Below are 19,258 nucleotides of genomic sequence, written 5' to 3'. Positions count from 1 at the left end.
AAAAAAATAAAGTAAAATAAAAGAAACGCAGCTGGGCGCAGTAGCTCACACCTATAATCTCAGCATTTTGGGAGGCTAAGGTGGGTGGATCACTTGAACCTGGGAGTTCAAGACCAGCCTGGGTAACATGGTAAAAACCCGTATCTACAAAAAAATACAAAAATTGGCCCGGCATGGTGACACAGCTACTTGGGAGGCTGAGGAGGGAAGATCACTTGAGCCCAGGAGGTGGAAGCTGCAGTGAGTTATGATGGTGTCACTGCACTCCAGCCTGGGTGACAGACCCTGTCTCAAACAAACAAACAAAAAAATACAAAACATTTTTAAAAAGACCTAGTTGGCTGGGCACAGTGGCTCACGCCTGTAATCCCAGGACTTTGGGAGCCGAGGTAGAAGGATTGCTTGAGCCCAGGAGTTCAAGACCAGCCCCCGGCAACATGGCAAAACCCTGTCTCTAACAAAAATACAAAAAATTAGCCAAGCATGGTAGTGTGTACTTGAGGTCCCAGCTACTCGGGAGGCTGAGGTAGGAGGATCGCTTGAGACCAGGATGGGGAGGCTGCAGTGAGCCAAGATCATGCCACTGCACTCCAGCCTGAGTGACAGAGTGAGACCCTGTCTCAAAAAAAAAAAAAAAAAAAAAGACCTAGTTTATTGGAAATATGAGGGACAGAGGAAAATGCTAAATGACGCTATGGTATGCAATCAAACCCAGAATGCAGCAAATCTATGAGACAAATGATCCAGTTTCTTCAACAAATAAATATAATATGAAAAAGAAAAAAGAGGAGATGTTACAGACTTCTGGGACACATCAGTTAAATGGAATATGTAGGCTTTGGAGTCTGACTCTAAATCAGTTATAAAAAGATATTTATGGGCCAACTGGGGAAATTCCAACATCAACTGGATGCTGATGTTATTTTTTTTTTTTTTTTTTTTATTTTTTTCAGACGGAGTCTTGCTCTGTCGCCCGGGCTGGAGTGCAGTGGCTGGATCTCAGCTCACTGCAAGCTCCGCCTCCCGGGTTCACGCCATTCTCCTGCCTCAGCCTCCCGAGTAACTGGGACTACAGGCGCCTGCCACCTCACCCGGCTAGTATTTTGTATTTTTAGTAGAGACGGGGTTTCACCGTGTTAGCCAGGATGGTCTCGATCTCCTTACCTTGTGATCCGCCCGTCTCAGCCTCCCAAAGTGCTGGGATTACAAGCTTGAGCCACTGTGCCCGGCTTGGATACTGATGTTATTAAGAATTATTTTTTTTCAAGTGTGATCACTGTATTGTGGTTTTTTTTTTTTTAAAGTCTTTGTGGTAAAGATGTATACTGAAGTGTTTATGGAAGAGATGACACTATGTCTTGTGATTTAACATAATCCAACAGGGAGGTGGAGGAAGTGGGTGAAGATATAGATGAAATAACACTGACCATATGCTGATTAGTATTGAGGCTGAGAGATGAAGTCGTCTTACATCTTCTATTTTTGTGTTTGCTTAAAAATGTCCATAATAAAAAAATAGAAACAAAAAACTAAAAAACTAAAAAAAAAAAGGTGAGGTAGACATATACATACGATAAAACTGGAGCCAGGCATGGTGGCTCACGCCTGTAATCCCAGCACTTTGGGAGGCCAAGGTGGGTGGATCACCTGAGGTCAGGAGTTTGAGACCAGCCTGGCCAATATGGTGAAACCCTGTCTCTACTAAAAATACAAAAATTAGCTGGGCATGGTGGCAGACACCTGTAATCCCAGCTACTTAGGAGGCTGACAGGAGAATTGCTTGAACTCAGAGGCAGAGGTTGCAGTGAGCCAAGATGGCGCCATTGCACTGCAGCCTGGACAAGAAGGGCGAAACTCCTTCTCAAAAAAAAAAAAAGGAAAGTTCTTTAAGATATAAGTGCAAAAGAAGGCAAGACATGTTGAGTATCATCCTATTGATGTCTAAAAACACCTAACAACTACATTGCCTATATACCTACATATGCATAAGAAAAAGAACTGCAAACAATGCACACCTAACTTTCAATACTAGCATGTGTCTGGGGAGGCGAATGGGAATGGGGGTGGGGGTGGGTAGTGGGGAAACTCTAACTTTTACTTTTGTATTCTTTTGTATAATTTAATTTAAAAAATTGAGCATATGCTCAATTCTATATACTCAACTTTATCTTAAGAATAAAGTGAAGCGGCACTATTCACAATAGCAAAGACTTGGAATCAACCCAAATGTCCATCAGTGACAGACTGGATTAAGAAAATGTGGCACATATACACCATGGAATACTATGCAGCCATAAAAAAGGATGAGTTTGCGTCCTTTGTAGAGACATGGATGCAGCTGGAAACCATCATTCTTAGCAAATTATCACAAGAAGAGAAAACCAAACACCGCATGTTCTCACTCATAGGTGGGAACTGAACAATGAGCTCACTTGGACTCGGGAAGGGGAACATCACACACTGGGGCCTATCATGGGGAGGGGGGAGGGGGAAGGGATTGCATTGGGGAGTTATACCTGATATAAATGATGAATTGATGGGTGCTGACGAGTTGATGGGTGCAGCACACCAACATGGCACATGTATACATATGTAACCTGCACGTTATGCACATGTACCCTAGAACTTAAAGTATAATAAAAAAAAAAATTAAAAAAAAAAAAAAAAAAAAGAATAAAGTGAAGCCATCCCTACTCACTTTGCAATGGCCTCGTCACGGTCCTTGATGGCCTTCTGAAGCTGCTCCTTTGGCTCCTTGTCCTCAGATGTGACTCTGAGTCGGTCTCTCTCCTCTTTTAGGGCAGTCATCTCCACACTCAGCAGTGTCACCTAACAGGAGAATGAACATGGTATCACTGCTGCTCTCCTGGGTGGTTTTCCCTCCAAGAGGGAAAAAGGAACAAAGAGACCCCAGGCAGACCCAGGGTACATGTGTGGGGGTGCAGCTGGTAGCATTCCACTGCCATCCTGCTCCAAGGAAGGGCCTGTCTCTCTTGAAGAAAGGGTACCACATCACATGCTAGGTTTCAGCTCCGTAGCAGGGGAGCTGTGGGAGTTCAGCCCTGGGCCTGCAGCTGTAGGCCAGATCCCCTTTGCACTCAGCACAGCATACTACCTCCTCCATCTCCAGGCACTCCAGGTAACAAGTGAACGAAGACCGTAAGTCATCATGACACACATTTTTTAGGGTAGGGAATCCCGTTTCCTTTCCCACCATCTCTCACTCAACATGGATGCTGCTATCAACAGAGCCCTGGATGGTTCCAAAGCTGGAGACCCTGCTCCCCCGTGACAGCCCTTGGCACAGCCCAACTCTCTTTTGTTCTTCCTCATTCAGCTCTCCAGGTGAAAGCCACAGGGAACTTAGACACCTAAGTGACATTATCATCTTTCACCTCAAACCTGTTACCTTTTCTGTGGCTCATGCTTCAGCGAAGGGCACCACCGCCTTCTCAGGTCCTCGTGTCCCAGCTGGGAGTCAACCTCTGACAGTGAGACACCCCTCCAGTGGCTCTGTCAGGGACCACAGCTTACCCTGCTCCACAGTACAGTAACCCTGTGTACACCATGATCTATGTGATGGCAGGAAGCATGTCACATCCATCTGTGCATCCCAGAGCCTGGCTGTGTAGGGTGCTTAATCCCAAAGCAGTAGACAATTGTCATTTTTTGGCTAGTCATCATCCAAAATCTCTTCCCATTTTGGGGGCACTCCTGGTTGTGGGAGACTCTGGTGTGACACAAGGCTCGACCTCCAGCTAAAGAAGCCAACAGGTGATAGACATTTCCTTTCCCAGGCAGCCTGGACTCAGGCCTGTGACCAAACTTGCCAGTTACAACCCCTTCCAGGGACTGCAGCTCTGAGCACACCAAAGCCCCAAGCGAGTGGGGAATTAGTGACAAAGGTGGCAGTTTGTTTCTATTGTCCCTTTTCTCATGGCCCTTTCTTGTTTTGGAGCCGAGTTCTCCCACTTTCCTGTTGATTCTCTAAGCTATCAGGTCTAATACATTCTCTTTCGGCTTACATTAAGCGGAGTACATTTTTTGCTGTTTGCAACTAGAAACACTGCCTGGTAGAGCTTTCAATAAATATTTATTGGAAAATTGAATAATGAAAGGGTGGGAGTCCCTTCTTCTCAGTTGGTAAGATCAGACGTGAGTCAGGATGTCTAACCCTGCCTTCATGTTAAATATGACACATACTTTGACATTTTTCCAAGGGAGGATCCATCCATACAGGTCTGCCTCCCTCCCACAAGGGGACAGATGCCACCTTTCAGTATACTCCTCTGTTCTTTAAGTCCCAGGTCTAATCCTCTTCAGCTAGAATGAAACTGAGCAAAGGCCCCAGGTGTAAGGCTGAAGATCAAGCTTTCCTTGATCTTGAAGTGTCTGAAAATCAATACACTTCAGACATTCCCCAGAATGAGACGGCAGAGCTGCCAGCCCCTGGGGTAGCAGCCACTCTGGAGGAATTCAGAGGACACCCAACAGTGAAGAGGGATAGAAGGACAATTTGTTGCCACCATTAAGCAATGGGTTTTATACTCTGCACAGTCTGGCAGGAAACATCAGGGCCAGATGCTCCGTACTGAGAACAGCCCAAAGCAGCAGCTTTTCTGGTAGGGACAGCTGGGTGAGGAGGGCGGAATTCTCGGGGAAGAACAGGCTGGAGCACCTGCGGCTACCCAGCACACATACGCATCCAGCCCTGAGGCAGACAAGGCACCAGGGCAGAGCCCAGCCTCCCCCTATTTAGCAGCAGGCTCTGCAGCCTGGTAGGCCAGGACTCAATACCCACAAAGCACCTAGTAGAGACAGCCAGACCTCCTCTTAGACCAAATGAGCCCTGACATGGCTTTGGGCCAGCTGTGGGCCAGTCAGACGTTCTTACCTGTAAGGGACAGGTTAAAACTACATGCTAGGCAGGAAAAGCCAACATTTAATATGCTCCAAATAAAACTCCAGAAGAACTTTTTACTTTGGCCCAAAAAACCTGGTCGAGTTACAGCCTACCAGATATGTGCCTTAGGAGAGGTGACAAGGCACTTGCCGTCTTTAAGCTATACATACTTTTCATAAAAAGCAGGAATAAAAACAACTATTTCTCACCACTAAGTTGTCGTTGAGGATTATGAGATAAATGATATCAAAGGCTCAATGCAGTGCCTGGTGTATGGTTGTAAGCTCTACTCTCTCCTCCCTCCTGCAAGATGGGACCTAATCACTGCTGTCGTGATAATTGATCTGGCTTGTTTATACAAATACTTAGGTAATATCCACCCCCAAATCCACTTTTCCCAAATAAGGTGGGTGTCCTCGCAATTAAATAGCAAAGAAAACATTCAAAAGTCAGATATTGAGGGCTTAATTTGCTCTTTTGTTCAACAACATCTGAGTGCTTATTCTCAGCAAGGCACTGTGCTAGATGCTTTAGGAGAGGATACAGCTAGATCAGACCTTGAGCTCATCCTCCTGGGGTCTAGGGTTTGACTGAGAAGATGAGATGTGAGCAGGGTAACTGTGACAAGACAGAGCCAGGGGTGCTCCATGAGGAAGGAAATCAAGAGGGTTTCAGGAGGAAGTGACACTAGATTGGGAACTTGAAGGCTGAATAGCATGGAGATATGAGTAGGTGGGAGGGAAGGCCTTCTGGGCACAGAGAAAGCTGGGGAGAAGGCCCAGATGTGGGTAGCATGGGGTGCGTGTGCCACCTCCCTTTATATCCTATGTTCAGTTCTGCTAAAGCAAAGGGGGCAAGAGGGAAACCAGAGGGACGGAGGCTGTGCAACAGGAATGCAGCCAGACTGCACAGCCACAAGGGCTCAAGGCTTCCTGCCATTTGATAATGGGAACCCACCCAGAACTTGTAAGGGGCGTCCCACTTTCAAGTCACGCTTCAGGAAGATCAATCCAAAGCATGTGAGGGTGGGCGGGCTGGGGGAAGGCAGATAAATCGGGAAGTGGTGACCACAGCCAGGGTGTGAAAGGATGCAGGTCTTGAAATAGGGCAGAGCCTAAGGAGGATGGAGGAGAGGGCCATGCTGAGATTTCCGAGGAGAGGCACCCAGATTTGGCGAGTGAAGCCCACAAGCTCCTGGCACTCTCTGAATGTTCATGCCCTTTCTGGAGTAACAAGTGTGCACTCGAGTCAAGCATGAAGGATCTAAACAACAGAAATGGGATGCTTCTGACTGAGCCTCCTGCCACCTGCGTGACAGGCCTGAGAACTGGCTGAGGGCCTCACCGATAATGTGTTCATATTCTACAGACTAATCGCAGAAGACCCCCCTGCATCCTAGCAGCTGCTCCACGCATACCAGAGGTGAGGGCTGGGCCACATGGGGAACAGAGAAGGAGGCAGTTCCTTGCCACTGATGGGGGCAGGGTAGGAGGGGACACAACACCACATGAAGGACTTTGTTCCTTAAGAACAGTAACAGGTGCCAGCAAGTCTTCAGGTCTGGCTATGGATTTTGCTTCTAAAAAATAATTACCAGTCAAATTAAACCACTTTCCTTTATTTAAAAGTTTGGGTAGGCTTCCAGCCCCCACACCTTTGACCTTTGGCCTAGTTTTCAAGAGAGAAAAGAACACTCTCAGGTAACAGGCTCAGAGACTGGGTCAGCCATCAGATGAGGTTTGAGCCCAGTCCAGGAGCTGCGTGCTAGAACCTCGGTCCCACCTAACTACATCTGGGTCCTGCCCCCAAAAGGGCTCAGAGATGGCTCTGACTGTCCTCATGGCACTGTGGGGTCCTGGAGAGCAGGGGCCCTGCACATCCATCTGTTGCCTCTCAGTATCTAGTGCAGCACTAGGCGCACAGTGGGTGTCAGTGGATGCTGAACCCACCTTGCATGCAGAACACCATGCCTGCTGTGATGGCTGCAATGTCTGCAGTCATTCTGGGACTCAATCTGCACCCTACCCCTGCCTTGGGAGGCCAGTGTTACTTCCCATGAGGTGGCTTTGCTAGGTTCAGTGCGGCTGAGAGGTTTTCTGCTTTGACTGAGCATTTGGGAGGAGACGGCCTACAGGAGAAGCCCAATTCTATATCCCGTGTGGGATGTTGAGTACAACCTTCCACTTGGTGAACCATTTGAAAGAGAATCCATAGGAACTGGCCTAAACCATTATCAGCTGAACTTCTAAAAAATTTCCACGTGGAAATGGGTTCCTAAATATTCTACAATAGAACCTTGGCAACCTACAATTTGCTTATGTTTCTGAATAAAATAATGCCCCCTCACATCCACCGTGGAGTTCTAGTTTTACATTTCTGAGAAACAAAACAACAAAACCAGTTAATATTAAAGAACTCATAAACAGAAGCACCCTATGGAAATTTAAATAGGCTTTAAAATAAACAAAACTTTTATTAATCCAAAGACCTTACAGATCCAACGTTCTCCTGCATTTTATTTTTCCAGTTTAGAAGATCTGTCTCTGAGTCTGAAGCACTCTCTGGCCAAATTACCTGCTGAAGAACTTAGGTTTCAGGCGGGCGAATGTCTGTGGCTGCCTAACCCAAGTCTCCAGTGTTTGGCTGCAAGCAAGCCACAGCTTTACGAGACAGAGTCTCACTCTCTCATCCAGGCTTGAGCACGATCTCGGCTCATTGCAACCTCTGCCTCCTGGGTTCAAGCAATTCTCCTGCCTCAGCCTCCCGAGTATCTGGGATTATAGGCGTGTGCCATCACACTGGGCTACTTTTCCTATTTTTAGTAGAGACAGGGTTTCGCCATGTCGGCCAGGCTGGTCTCGAACTCCTGATCTCAAGTGATCAACCTGCCTTGGCCTCCCAAAGTGCTGGGATTACAGGTGTGAGCCACCGTGCCTGGCCAAGCCACAGACTGAAATGGCATCTTTGTGTCCTTGTTATCTGGTCACTCACAGAAGGAAGAGGACAGTAGATGGCTGGAGGTGGGTCTCCCGATATTTTCCAAGAAAATATTAGGAAGACTAATGGGATGACCCCCCAAAAAGGGGAGTTTCTTTCTATAAAGATATTTCAAATGTAGGAAATACTGACTGCGGCCGCATGTGGTGGCTCACACCTGTAATCCCAGCACTTTGAGAGTCCAAGATGAGTGGTTCTCTTGAGCCCAGGAGTTCGAGACCGGCCTAGGCAACACGGCGTACCCTCATCTCTACAAAAAAAACGAGTTGGGCATGGTGGCATACACCTGTAGTCCCAGCTACTTGGGCAGCTGAGGTGGAAGGATTGCTTGAGCCTAGAAGTCAAGGCTGCAATGAGCTGTGACTGCACCACTCCAGCCTGGGCGACAGAATGAAACCCTGTCTCAAAAAGAAAAAAAAAAAAAAAGAGGAAATACTGACTGAAGTGAAAGGCAGACTTAAATTCCATCTCAAATAAACCTCATGCAGCAGCAAGGAATGAACAGCTTTGAGCCAGGGAAGGAGAGGGGCAGGAGCAAGGTTTAGATGCTACTTGTTTGGTGCGACCCCAGCCCCTACTCCCAAGCAGCACAGAACCTCTACACATGACCACAGTCAACAGGAAAAGTCTTCATTTATCTCCTAGAATAGATTTTAGAAGCTCCATTTTGAGTGGAGCTGCATATAAGTCCTTTAAAGTTTCTCAGATCAGAATATAAATGTCTTTCTTCAGCGTTCTCTAGAAAGATGAAATCATGATCAAGTGAGAAACGAACAGCAAGGGTAGCAGTAAGTTCTTCTAAAGCTGAAGAACAGGCTGAGAGAAGTGATGGCACTTACAAAAGGGAACTGTACGGTAAAGATCAATTGTTCCTTGGTTTGCAAACTTCCCTGCCCAGCAGCTGCTGGAAAAGCACCCATAAGTAGCCCAGGGGCTGTCAGCCTCTACCAGTCAGATTAACTTTGGCTCTGTATAAGGCAGAGTGTCACTGAAGGAAACGGAGGACCAGCTGTTCTTATCCTTGCCAATTTTACTTCGGGCTAAACTAAAGGACTGGGTTCTTCTCTTGAAGACACTCAGTTTACCTCAACTTCAGGTCACCATTCCCTGATGATGTGACGAAGGGGAGCCACTTCTCATACAGAAATGGGAGACAGAAACTCACAAGGGTCCCAAGAGAGCCAGGGGCAGGTGCACATGCCCTGCACTGGACTGAAGGTGGGAGTGCTCACCTGACTGTGGAGTCGCTGCAGCTCTTCTAGGCTTTGCCTCAGTTTACCCCTCTCCCCCTCCATGAGCTCCCTTAGGGCTCTCGAGTCCTCACTGGTCTGCCTTATCTGTTCTTCTAAGGAGTCATCATCGAGTCTCCGGGAGCTCTGAGAGCAAAAGAAAGACAGCCACAGATATGTTAAGGGTACAGAAGAGATGGGGAGGCAGGAGAGAGATGGTTAGTCGGGGGAGAGAAGGAGAGGAGAAACGGGGGAGAGTGGAGGAATGATGTGGTGAAAGATAGTAGGGAAGATGGAGGGAAGGAGAAAAAGGAGGAGAGAAGAGACAAAAGGTGCAAGGAAGAAGGGGTCAAGAAGAGAGATTGCTCAATTTCAACCTGCAAGCAGATGTTCCCTTTTGTTTCAGGCTTGAGGGAAAGGAAGCAGTGTGGCGGGAATAGCACACCACATTCTGACAGCTGTCTTCTCCCACAATGACCTGGCCTCATATTACGATACCGCCCACAAATCAATACAGCATGGTCAGACAGAACAGCTGTCCTTCCTATTACTTTACCCAATACAGGTAGAAAGACACAACTTTTCTGTAGGAGGATGAAACGTGAGGAGAAATACTAGCCCAAAAGCTGGGAGTGTGAGTGGAGGGGAAGTCAGGGAGAAATGTGTCATGAAGCTGGAAGAAATGCCAGACTGCCCGGGATGCCCATGGGAACAGTCCTCTCCCTCCACAGGTGGCCACATTGGGGATTTTAAAAGGCCCTTAGAGCTGATCTTCCCAACTTCGTGTGCTCACTTACATTCTTTTGGCGGAAGCTTCAGATCTTTTACTTTTGCCAATTCACAGCTAACCCTACCACTGGGACCAAAGGGCTACAGAATAGCAACTTACAGTTTTAACTTAGATACAAACTTCTATATGCAAAGTTTCCAAAGAAAGCCCTTAAACTGGAAGCCGCCATTGTCTGTACATCACTACCTGGAGAAAAAGGCTCCATGTGTACCTGGTGTATGTGCAGGAAGCTGACTTTGGAGCCCTGGCACTTGGCCCCTCTGCCTCATCACGGCTGTAGTTGGTGTTCTCAAATAAGGGTTCATGGCCAGGCGCGGTGACTCACGCCTGCAATCCCAGCACTTTAGGAGGCTGAGATGGGTGTATCACTTGAGGTCAAGAGTCAAAACTAGCCTGGCCAACATGGTAAAACCCTGTCTCTACTAAAACTACAAAAATTAGCTGGGTGTGGTTGATGGTGCATGCCTGTAATCCCAGTTACTCAGGAAGCTGAGGCACGAGAATCACTTCAACCTGGGAGGCAGAGGTTGCAGTGAGCCGAGATTGTGCCACTGCACTCCAGCCAGGGTATCAGAGCGAGACTGTCTCAAAAACAAAATCCAAAAAAATCAATAAGGGCTCAGAAGAATTCTTGTAGATATTTTATAGGGTTCCAGTTCCAGGGCTGACCTCACCCTATGCACTGGGTTCTAACCCCGTACCAGCCAGCTCCTGTGGGGTTAGGACCATCTCAGACTGGCCTCTTACCGTGGGCTCCATGCCATCCACAATGCTCTGTATCAGTCTCTTGAGCTCATTGAGGGCAGTGCGCAAGCTGCCGGCTGGCACATCCTTGGCGGATGAGGTTTCTGAAGACTCGTCCATGGAGGAGTCCGTGGAGACGGCTGAGTCAGCACTGTCATTGCCTCGAAGGTGTGAGCACAGGTAGCGAACCTGGCAGTAGGCTTCCCAGAGCTGCAGTCTCAGCTGTTCCACAGAGAATTACTATTCATTACAGACTCTAGAGAAGACTGCTACCCGGCCATCTTTTCCTAGCATCTGAACCCAAAATACTGATACCCAAGACACCAGTTCTAGGAGAAAGGGTTTTTTGTTCTGTTGTTATTTTTTTTTTTTCAAACTCATTGGTCCCAAGAAATAATACTTATTCTGAACCAAGTACATCTATACAGACTCCAAATTCTTATTCTCCCTGTTCTCTAGCTTCTTCCATTTGCAATATAAAGCACTTCTTTATGTAATCAGTTACGGAGTCAGAAACCAATCGGGAATGAATGGTTCTGGGTATTATGAAAAGTGTGAAAAGAAACCAATTAGATGGAGAAGATGGATCATGACTGCTCTGGAACTCTGTAAATATAACAGGTATGGAGCCGATGGCACAAGCATTTCCTAAGAGGAATTGGGGTGACAATGAGTGGGAATTGGCTGTGCCTATGATACTCTGTCCTCTAGCATTTCTGCTCAATGCCTTAATGGATAAGGTGGGTGGAAAATGGAGGGCCAGGGACATGCTCCATCAGGGCCTGCTTCACGATACTCTAGCCAGCAGGCCAAGACACAAGGGGCACAGCCTTGCCAGGATGGCAGCTGAGTGGTAGGGAGGAGGACGGGCCCTGAGCAACCCCAGGTAGCCTCGCCTGTGGGGTAACAGGCAGGTCAGCACCTGCTCTCGCTCTTGCTCCAGCTCCTCAGCCTCCATGCTCTGCTCGATCTCTGACAGGAGGGATGTGCTGGTGGCGGCAGAGCTCTGCAGACTCCTCTCCTCAGTGAGTTCTTCCACCTTCACCTGCAGCTGTCGGCAGGAGAGACGCACCTCCTGAAGCTCCAGGTGGCTTTGGTGCAGCTTTCAAAGAAAGAGCAAATGGTTTGAGGTTTACGAAACACAAAAACCAAGGCAAACTGACCCCTCAACCTGATCATGCTTCTGGGTCCAACCACCAATTTACAGAAAAATAAAAAGGAGAGAGGAACATGTTAAACTACATCATGAGACAGTGGCGGACGTCTGTAATCCCAGCTACTCCGGAGGCTGAGGCAGGAGAATCACTTGAATCCAGGAGACAGAGGTTACAGTGAACCGAGATCACCCCATTGCATTCCAGCCTGGGCGACAAGAATGAAACTCCGTCTCAAAAAAATAAGAGTTATACCAACCGATCGCACTGTGTAGTGCGAAAATCCAGATCTAGAAAATTCTGACTGGGCACAGTGGCTCAGGCCTGTAATCCTAGCACTTTGGGAGGCCAAGGCAGGCAGATCACCTACGGTCAGGAGTATGAGACCAGCCTGGCCAACATGAGGAAACCCTGCCTCTACTAAAAATACAAAAATTAACTGGGTGTGGTGGCGGGCGCCTGAAATCCCAGCTACTTGGGGAATGAGGCAGGAGAATCGCTTGAACTCAGGAGGCGGAGGTTGCAATGAGCCGAGATCACGCCACTGCACTCCAGCCTGGGTGACAGTGTGAGACTCTATCTCCAAAAAAAGAAAAAGAAAAAAAGAAAAAAGAAAATTCTACAGGACAAACAACTCCATTTCGTTAACAAAAACATTGCAAGGGGAAAAAAAGATAGAGGAGGAACACAGAAATAAAAAAAGACTTGAGTTATACCAACCAGGCCGGGCGTGGTGACTCACGCCTGTAACACCAGCATTTTGGAAGGCCAAAGCGGGCAGATCATCTGAGATCAGGAGTTCAAGACCAGCCTGGCCAACATGGTGAAATCTGTCTCTATTAAAATACAAAAATTAGCTGGGCATGGTGGCGGACGTCTGTAATCCCAGCTACTCCGGAGGCTGAGGCAGGAGAATCACTTGAATCCAGGAGACAGAGGTTACAGTGAACCGAGATCACCCCATTGCATTCCAGCCTGGGCGACAAGAATGAAACTCCATCTCAAAAAAATAAGAGTTATACCAACCGATCGCACTGTGTAGGCCCATTTTAATTTGTATCTTGATTCAAACAAAAATGTGAAAAAATTATGACATTTATAAGACAAGTGAAAATCTGAACACTCACTGGGCATTTTATGATATTAAGAAAATATGCGATTTTTTTGGTATAATAGTACTGGAGTTACATTTTTTAAAGTTCTTTTAGAGGTTAGTACTTTTTATTTCCAGATGAACTTATTAAAATCTGAGATTTACTTCAAAATAATGTGAGAGAAAAGGAAATGGATGTTATGAAGATGGGGCAGCACTGGGCAGGGACTGGTGGTTTTCAGAGCTGGGCTTCATTACACTGTGCCACTGTGGAATGTTTGAAATCCTTTGCAATAAAAAATCAAACACACACAGGCACACAAAGTGAGATACCATTAGAGTCTCACCAAGATGGTTAACATAAATAATACAAATAATATCAAGTGGGGCAATGCTGGTGGGAGTAGAAAATGTACGAATACTTTGGAAAATTGGCAGTTTCTAATAAAATTAAATATAATCTATATTCTATGATCCAGCAATTCCACTTTCAGCTGTAGACCCAACAAAAACGAAATGTGCACAACAGACACACACAGGATGTTCAAATAACCACAAATGGGAAACAATCCAAATGCCAATAAAAATAGAAAAGTAAATTGTGGTATGTTCACATGTTGGAATACTACACAGCAATGAAAGAATATACTACCATATGCCACAACATGGTTAAATTTCATAGATACAATGTTAAACAAAAGCCAGACATAAAAAGTACACATGAGTCTATTTATAAAACGTTCCCAAACTTCACTGAGGTAGAAAAAAGTTGGGAGTAGAGGTTTGCTTTTGAGGAAGTGGCAAGTATTCTTTTTAGGGTGCTGATCGTGGTCTGTATCTTGATCTCCATGGTGGTTACACAGGTATGTATTTGTAAAAATTAATTGGGCTGTCCCCTTAAGATTTGTGTGCTTTACGATATATATTTTTTCATTAAAAAAAAATTAAGGGGAAAAAGAGTAGCTTGGAAAGGAGCCGGAGGTGGAAACGGGAGTAGCATCTGGATAGTAATACCAAGAGTTTCTACCCCAACCCCACCATTAGAGGCAAGGCCCTAGGCTGGCCCCTCGCTTCCACATCAGGTAGTTGAGCCACAGGTGAAAAGTGACTTTCCTAAAACCCTCGTGAAGCAGAACTGGTCTGATGACTCCCAGTCCAGGGGTCTTTCCGGTTTCCACATACCTCATTTGTTCCAGAGAGACATTAACAGATGAGATAGTAACTTATTTTGAAGATCTCTAAGGGAGGAAGTCCCACAGCTTCAGTTCTAACTCTCATGGGCAGAAATGTCCACAGTTTTGCCATGTCTAACATCAGTCCTTCATCCTGCACGTTCACCTGTTTGTTCTCTCTCAGTCCTTTTCTGAAGACTGTAAAGAGCTAATTACTTGGGAGACATTCCTCTTCAATAGCTTTCCAAATAGCTCTATTCTGCAAGCCAAATAATATACACATTATATGTCCTTTAGACTTTTCCCAGCCTCTCTCTCTTGATTTTTAAATGATCTCAGAGATTTTCACATAAGCCTCTATTTTTAGAGCTAGCAGAGCCACAGAGATCAATGAGTCCAACTACGTCAGGATAAAACTGAAGCTTAGAAAAGGGGAATGGTGCCAGTGGTAGAGAGGAGATAGCAGCACAGGGGTCAGGAATTGTGGGCAGTACTCTTTCCTTCTCTCTCCATGCTGCGACTTCACTCCTTCCACCCCACTGCATTCTCCATGGCCCCTTTCTGTGTGGAGTTCACAACAGGGCACAACTCTCTGGGGAGGTCACTACTGCTGAATATAAGGGGACGACCCAACCACAACTGCTAAATGCTATTTTTTGAGTCTCTGTCACCCAGGCTGGAGTGCAGTGGCGTGATCTTGGCTCACTGCAACCTCTCCGCCCTGGGTTCAAGCAATTCTCCTGCCTCAGCCTCCCTAGTAGCTGGGACCACAGGCATGCGCCACCACATCCAGCTAAATTTTGTATTTTTAGTAGAGATGGGGTTTCACTATATTGGCCAGGCTAGTCTCGAACTCCTGACCTCAAGTGATCTGCCCATCTTGGCTTCCCAAAGTGCTGGGATTATAAGCGTGAACCACCACGCCCGGCCTAAATGCTATCTTCTCATCTGTGCACTCCATCACTAACCTGCTTTTAATACAGCAGACCCTAATTGCGGAATTGTCATCAGTTTGCTAGCAGCTAGGAACATGGCCACATGCCACATGCCACATCTGCCCAGAAGCAATGTTTCCCACTCTTCATATCTGTGGACTGCAACGCCCCACTCCAGGTCCTTAGAAGACTTTCAGGAAGTGGTGGTGGGAGGGGAGAACTTCCTGGGATTTAAATTAAGCTAATTTATTCTGTTATAAAACAGCATTTCTGGGGTCACCTCTGTTTCATTAAAAAGAAAGTAGACACTGCACTGGTCTTTTCCAGACTCGTGGCTGAGTTGGCTTGTGGCTCCTGCAGAAGTGCAGACTGGGGTGGCTGGCAGCCACTTAGAGCTCTATAGTTCTCATGAAGGGAGAAAGCTGCCTTGCAGAGCCTTTGGCCAATCACTTAGGTGCCCCGGGAGCCTCACCTTCACCATCAGCACTTGGAAATGATTGACTAACGGCACCAGTGATCTGGAATAGCCCTAACGAGGAAGGGTTTGGAGCCTGGCTGCCCAGAGAATGAAGAAAGGATTGGCAAGCCTGCTCTGCAAAGTTCTGGTGGATCAGCAATATCTGCTGGTCCAGTGGGAACTTCTCCAACCCGTTTTGAGGAGATTCAGAAAGAAAAACATCAGGGTTACAGAAAAAAAGGAGACATTCCTAGGAAGCATTTGGCACAATTACAAATGGCATATTAAATTGGCAAAATGCTTCATAATTATTTTTTTAGACAACTCCACACACATCACAGCAGGAGGAAGTTAGGCATAGACAAGTACAAGTTCTTACGTACTGGACAAAATTAGTTCAATTACTCATGCACACTCAAAGGTGCTTAATTAATGATAACAGCAAGGGAACAAAAGACCAGGAGAGGTCTGCACTCTCCAGTCAACAATTGATCCACCAATTGGATAGACACAAGAAGAAAAACCAAACCAAACAAGGGAAGAGCCTATTACATTTAAGAGGCCTTTAAAATAAGAAACATCATTCTTTATATGACAAAGGTGACACTAAGTGTACTTGTATGTATGAATGAGAATGACACCAAGTGCTTTGTGTTTGTATAGTACACTATATTTACGCTCATCTGAGGGAACTGGGATGGTGTGATGTTACGTGATTTGCCTAATGGTACACAATCAGCATTAGAGCAAGGTCTAGGCTCCAGGTCACCTGCTTCCTGGGTTGCCCCACAGTGAGCAGGGCCTGTGCTCTGCTGACGGAATCCACCCAGTCGCTGAGACTAGGCCCTGCACACATCTGTAAGATGCCCAGCTCAGTATAAGAAGTAAGGGCAGTGAAGTGGCCCTTAAGAGGGACAAACAGATTTCCTTTACTGGATAGTAAGAGTTTGGCAAAATACTTGATATATACTCAGTGCTCAATGAATAATAATTTTTATGCTTATTCTCAGGTCTGAAAAAACTCAGAGTTGGATTTGATCAGTTGTTTAAAAATCTGTTTTTGACAGCAGGACCCCAATTACATGGTGAAAGAGATCAAAAGGGGGCTCCTCTGGTTGTGACAGGCCTGTTGCCTTGCCTGCTCAGCCATCCCTCACCCTTGTCTGAGGATTTAAAATCAAGGGATTAAGTACATTCCAAGACCACTAGCTTTACATTTTACAAGTATGGTTTAGGATCATTCAGCTGCTACCTGAGTAAGCTGGATTTTTTATTTCTGTATCAGTACAGGCCATTTTAGCAACAGAAAGGACTTTCTGGAGGACACTGGTAATTAGTGGCAACTTGAGAGTTTCACATGAACTGAAGGACTATAATGATAAATTGTTAGGGAAGATGAGAATTCAGCCCGTAAATGCAGATTTTCCAAATCAACTGAGTACTGCCTGACTTGCTGCAGGTCCTTAGGTGAATGACACCTTCTCAGTCTTGAAGTTCAACAGGAAGACAGTGGATGTGCACATGGTGAGCAAGTGCATGTGGCATGATGGGATTCTCGCTGCTAGAGAATGTACAGCCCACAGTGCTGGTCAGGCCTCTGATGGCCTACTAGTCCTTCCTCTTTCCCCCTACCTAGGCCCCTAATTTTTGATTTGAAATAAGGACTTTTCACTGTAAATTCATGCTGAACTGAAAGTTTCTTTTAGGCAAGGGCCATTTTTCTCTTTCTCCATACTTATATTCCTTCTCCTCCCATACTGTATCTCAGCAACCCTCAGGAAAGCAGCCTGATAGGGTAATAAATGCTGGTCAGGAACTGACTTTCGGAGGCGAGTGATACCAGGAAGTTATTACTGAGCTACAGGTAAAGCAGATGAGAGGGTTCCAGTCTCGATTCTACCAAAGACTCACTACATGACTTTGGATAAACGATTCAGTTTTTCTCAATTTCAGCTTCATGATGTATGCTAAAAGCACCCTGTATGCCAAAGAGGCACACAAATGTTCACTGCTATTATCATCATCAACCTTGAAAAATCAGCAAACTCTTTTCCATCTTGAAAACTTCTGTAAGGCTTTAGCCAGCACCATTTTCTACTCAACATTTACTGAGGCACTACTATCAATATATGAAAAGTTACTAGCTGAAGATACTAAAAACATGGAGAGAGAAAAGCCATTCATTTTCCCTCAAAGAGGTTCATCGCTCAGGTGTCAGCTTAGCTGATGGTGTCAGGGACAAGTAATCTTAGCCCAAGACACTATATTTCCTTATCCCATACCCCAAGGCTTTCAAACAGCCTACCTATGAGCCCAGTGGGACGTTCTGCGGCCTAGCCTTTGGGCGGAGACCCATCTGGTGCTTGAGCACACCTGGATGACCACCTCTGCACAAACATCAGTGTTGCAATCTAGTGCACTCCCTGGCATTAAAAGAGAATGCCAAAGGGAAGCAACGCACTCCGAGTTTCTGACCCCGGTCCTCCTAGGCCAGCCCAGCAAAGCATCTTGGTAGCAGATGCTGTACTCTATTTCTGGGAAGACTGGAGTGATGATATCTTTTTGTTTTGGGAGTTGTTTCTTGTCAAGCGTGAGCTTGGGGATTCAGCTGAGGCCTGGTAGCAGTTCCCAAATAAGAACAAATATGGCCATGAAGCAATTTCCTTCAGGAAGGAAGAAAAGAAACTGATTAGGTTCACAAAGGGTTCAGTCTATGCCTTTTCTGGCAACTGGCAGAAGCAGAATATAAATCTTGCTGTGTTCAGTGGGCAGCTTCGGGTTTCTGCTCCATGCCAACCAACTAAACCCATGAGCTTGGGAAGACAGCAGCAGAGAGCATTATGAGCTGAGTTAGAGAGTCACAGGCTCCCTCTGAAACCTTTTAGCAGATTTCACAAATGCTAGGAGGCCAGAATAGCACTCCTGGTGTTCCAGCCAATGTTAACCCAGAGAGAACTCTGTGAAACTGCTCCATGGGCCAGTGGCTCAGAACACATTGGAGAAATGACCTGTGGGTAGCGGTGCACTTCCTTTAGGCAGAGTCAGAAGAGTCAAGTTAGTGAATGCCCCAGGCCCCACAGTGAGACCTAGGCATCATCCACTCCTGGCTTACCCCAGCAGTGATGCTGGCCTCCCAGCCTTTTCTTTTTGGCTAAGTGCTCCTTTTATCTGGCTCTAGTCCTGCAGGACAGCTTCTCTACCCCAGTACCTGTAGGTCCTTGTCATGGCCCTGCCTCTCCAGGATTAGCACCCGGTCCTGTAGCTCCTCCACGGTCCCTTGGAGCAGGTCATTTTCCTCTAAAGTAGCGCTGAGACGATGCTCCAGCTCCCGTTTCCGATCTGACAGCATCTTGATCTGAAAGGGTTGGAGAGCCACAGGGGTGGTGTGGAGTTACACCCGGGCTGACAAGTAGGAACTAGGGACTAGCCCCAAAACATGAAGGCAAGTGTCTTTCAGTGTTCGGCCCAATGTCACGGTACTCCCATCTCTGAGAGAATAACTATGAAACCCTAAGCTGAAGAGAAAATCCCTCCCCTCTAGAAACCTGTCTGGGAAGGGGTGGGAGTTGATCTCTGGGGAAGCTGGAATGTGGGATGCCAGGCAGAGGAAGGGAAGGCTAGTGCTCTGGAAATTCCAGAGATAAGATAAAAAAGGGCTCCACCTTGCCTGCTCTCAACTTTACCCCATCCTTACAATTGGCAGGAGGAGTGGAACCTAACCTGCTGCACTGCTTCTCCTCCTCAAGTCACGAGCACAAGAAAATGCCCAGGAAATCCTCTGGAG

General features: G+C 46.5%; 1 protein-coding gene across 2 annotated transcripts in view; it reads right to left on the bottom strand.

Moving 5' to 3' along the window:
- Positions 1-19,258, bottom strand: part of BICDL1 (BICD family like cargo adaptor 1) — a 107,673-nt gene that overhangs the window by 11,494 nt on the left and 76,921 nt on the right. Inside the window, exons 4-8 of one of the 2 annotated variants that reach the window (XM_023204566.2) lie at positions 18,683-18,829; positions 11,586-11,765; positions 10,667-10,885; positions 9,133-9,276; positions 2,699-2,829 (exon numbers count right to left, since the gene is read on the bottom strand). In XM_023204566.2, coding sequence (XP_023060334.1) covers positions 2,699-2,829; positions 9,133-9,276; positions 10,667-10,885; positions 11,586-11,765; positions 18,683-18,829 — 821 coding nt within the window. The remainder of the gene's footprint in view (positions 1-2,698; positions 2,830-9,132; positions 9,277-10,666; positions 10,886-11,585; positions 11,766-18,682; positions 18,830-19,258) is intronic. The other variant, XM_023204572.2, reaches the window with a different exon arrangement.

The sequence above is a fragment of the Piliocolobus tephrosceles genome, chromosome 10, assembly GCF_002776525.5.
Source record: "Piliocolobus tephrosceles isolate RC106 chromosome 10, ASM277652v3, whole genome shotgun sequence".
Classification (NCBI taxonomy): domain Eukaryota; kingdom Metazoa; phylum Chordata; class Mammalia; order Primates; family Cercopithecidae; genus Piliocolobus; species Piliocolobus tephrosceles.
Note: the sequence above shows the minus strand (reverse complement) of the source record. Positions and strands in the feature narration are given on the sequence as shown.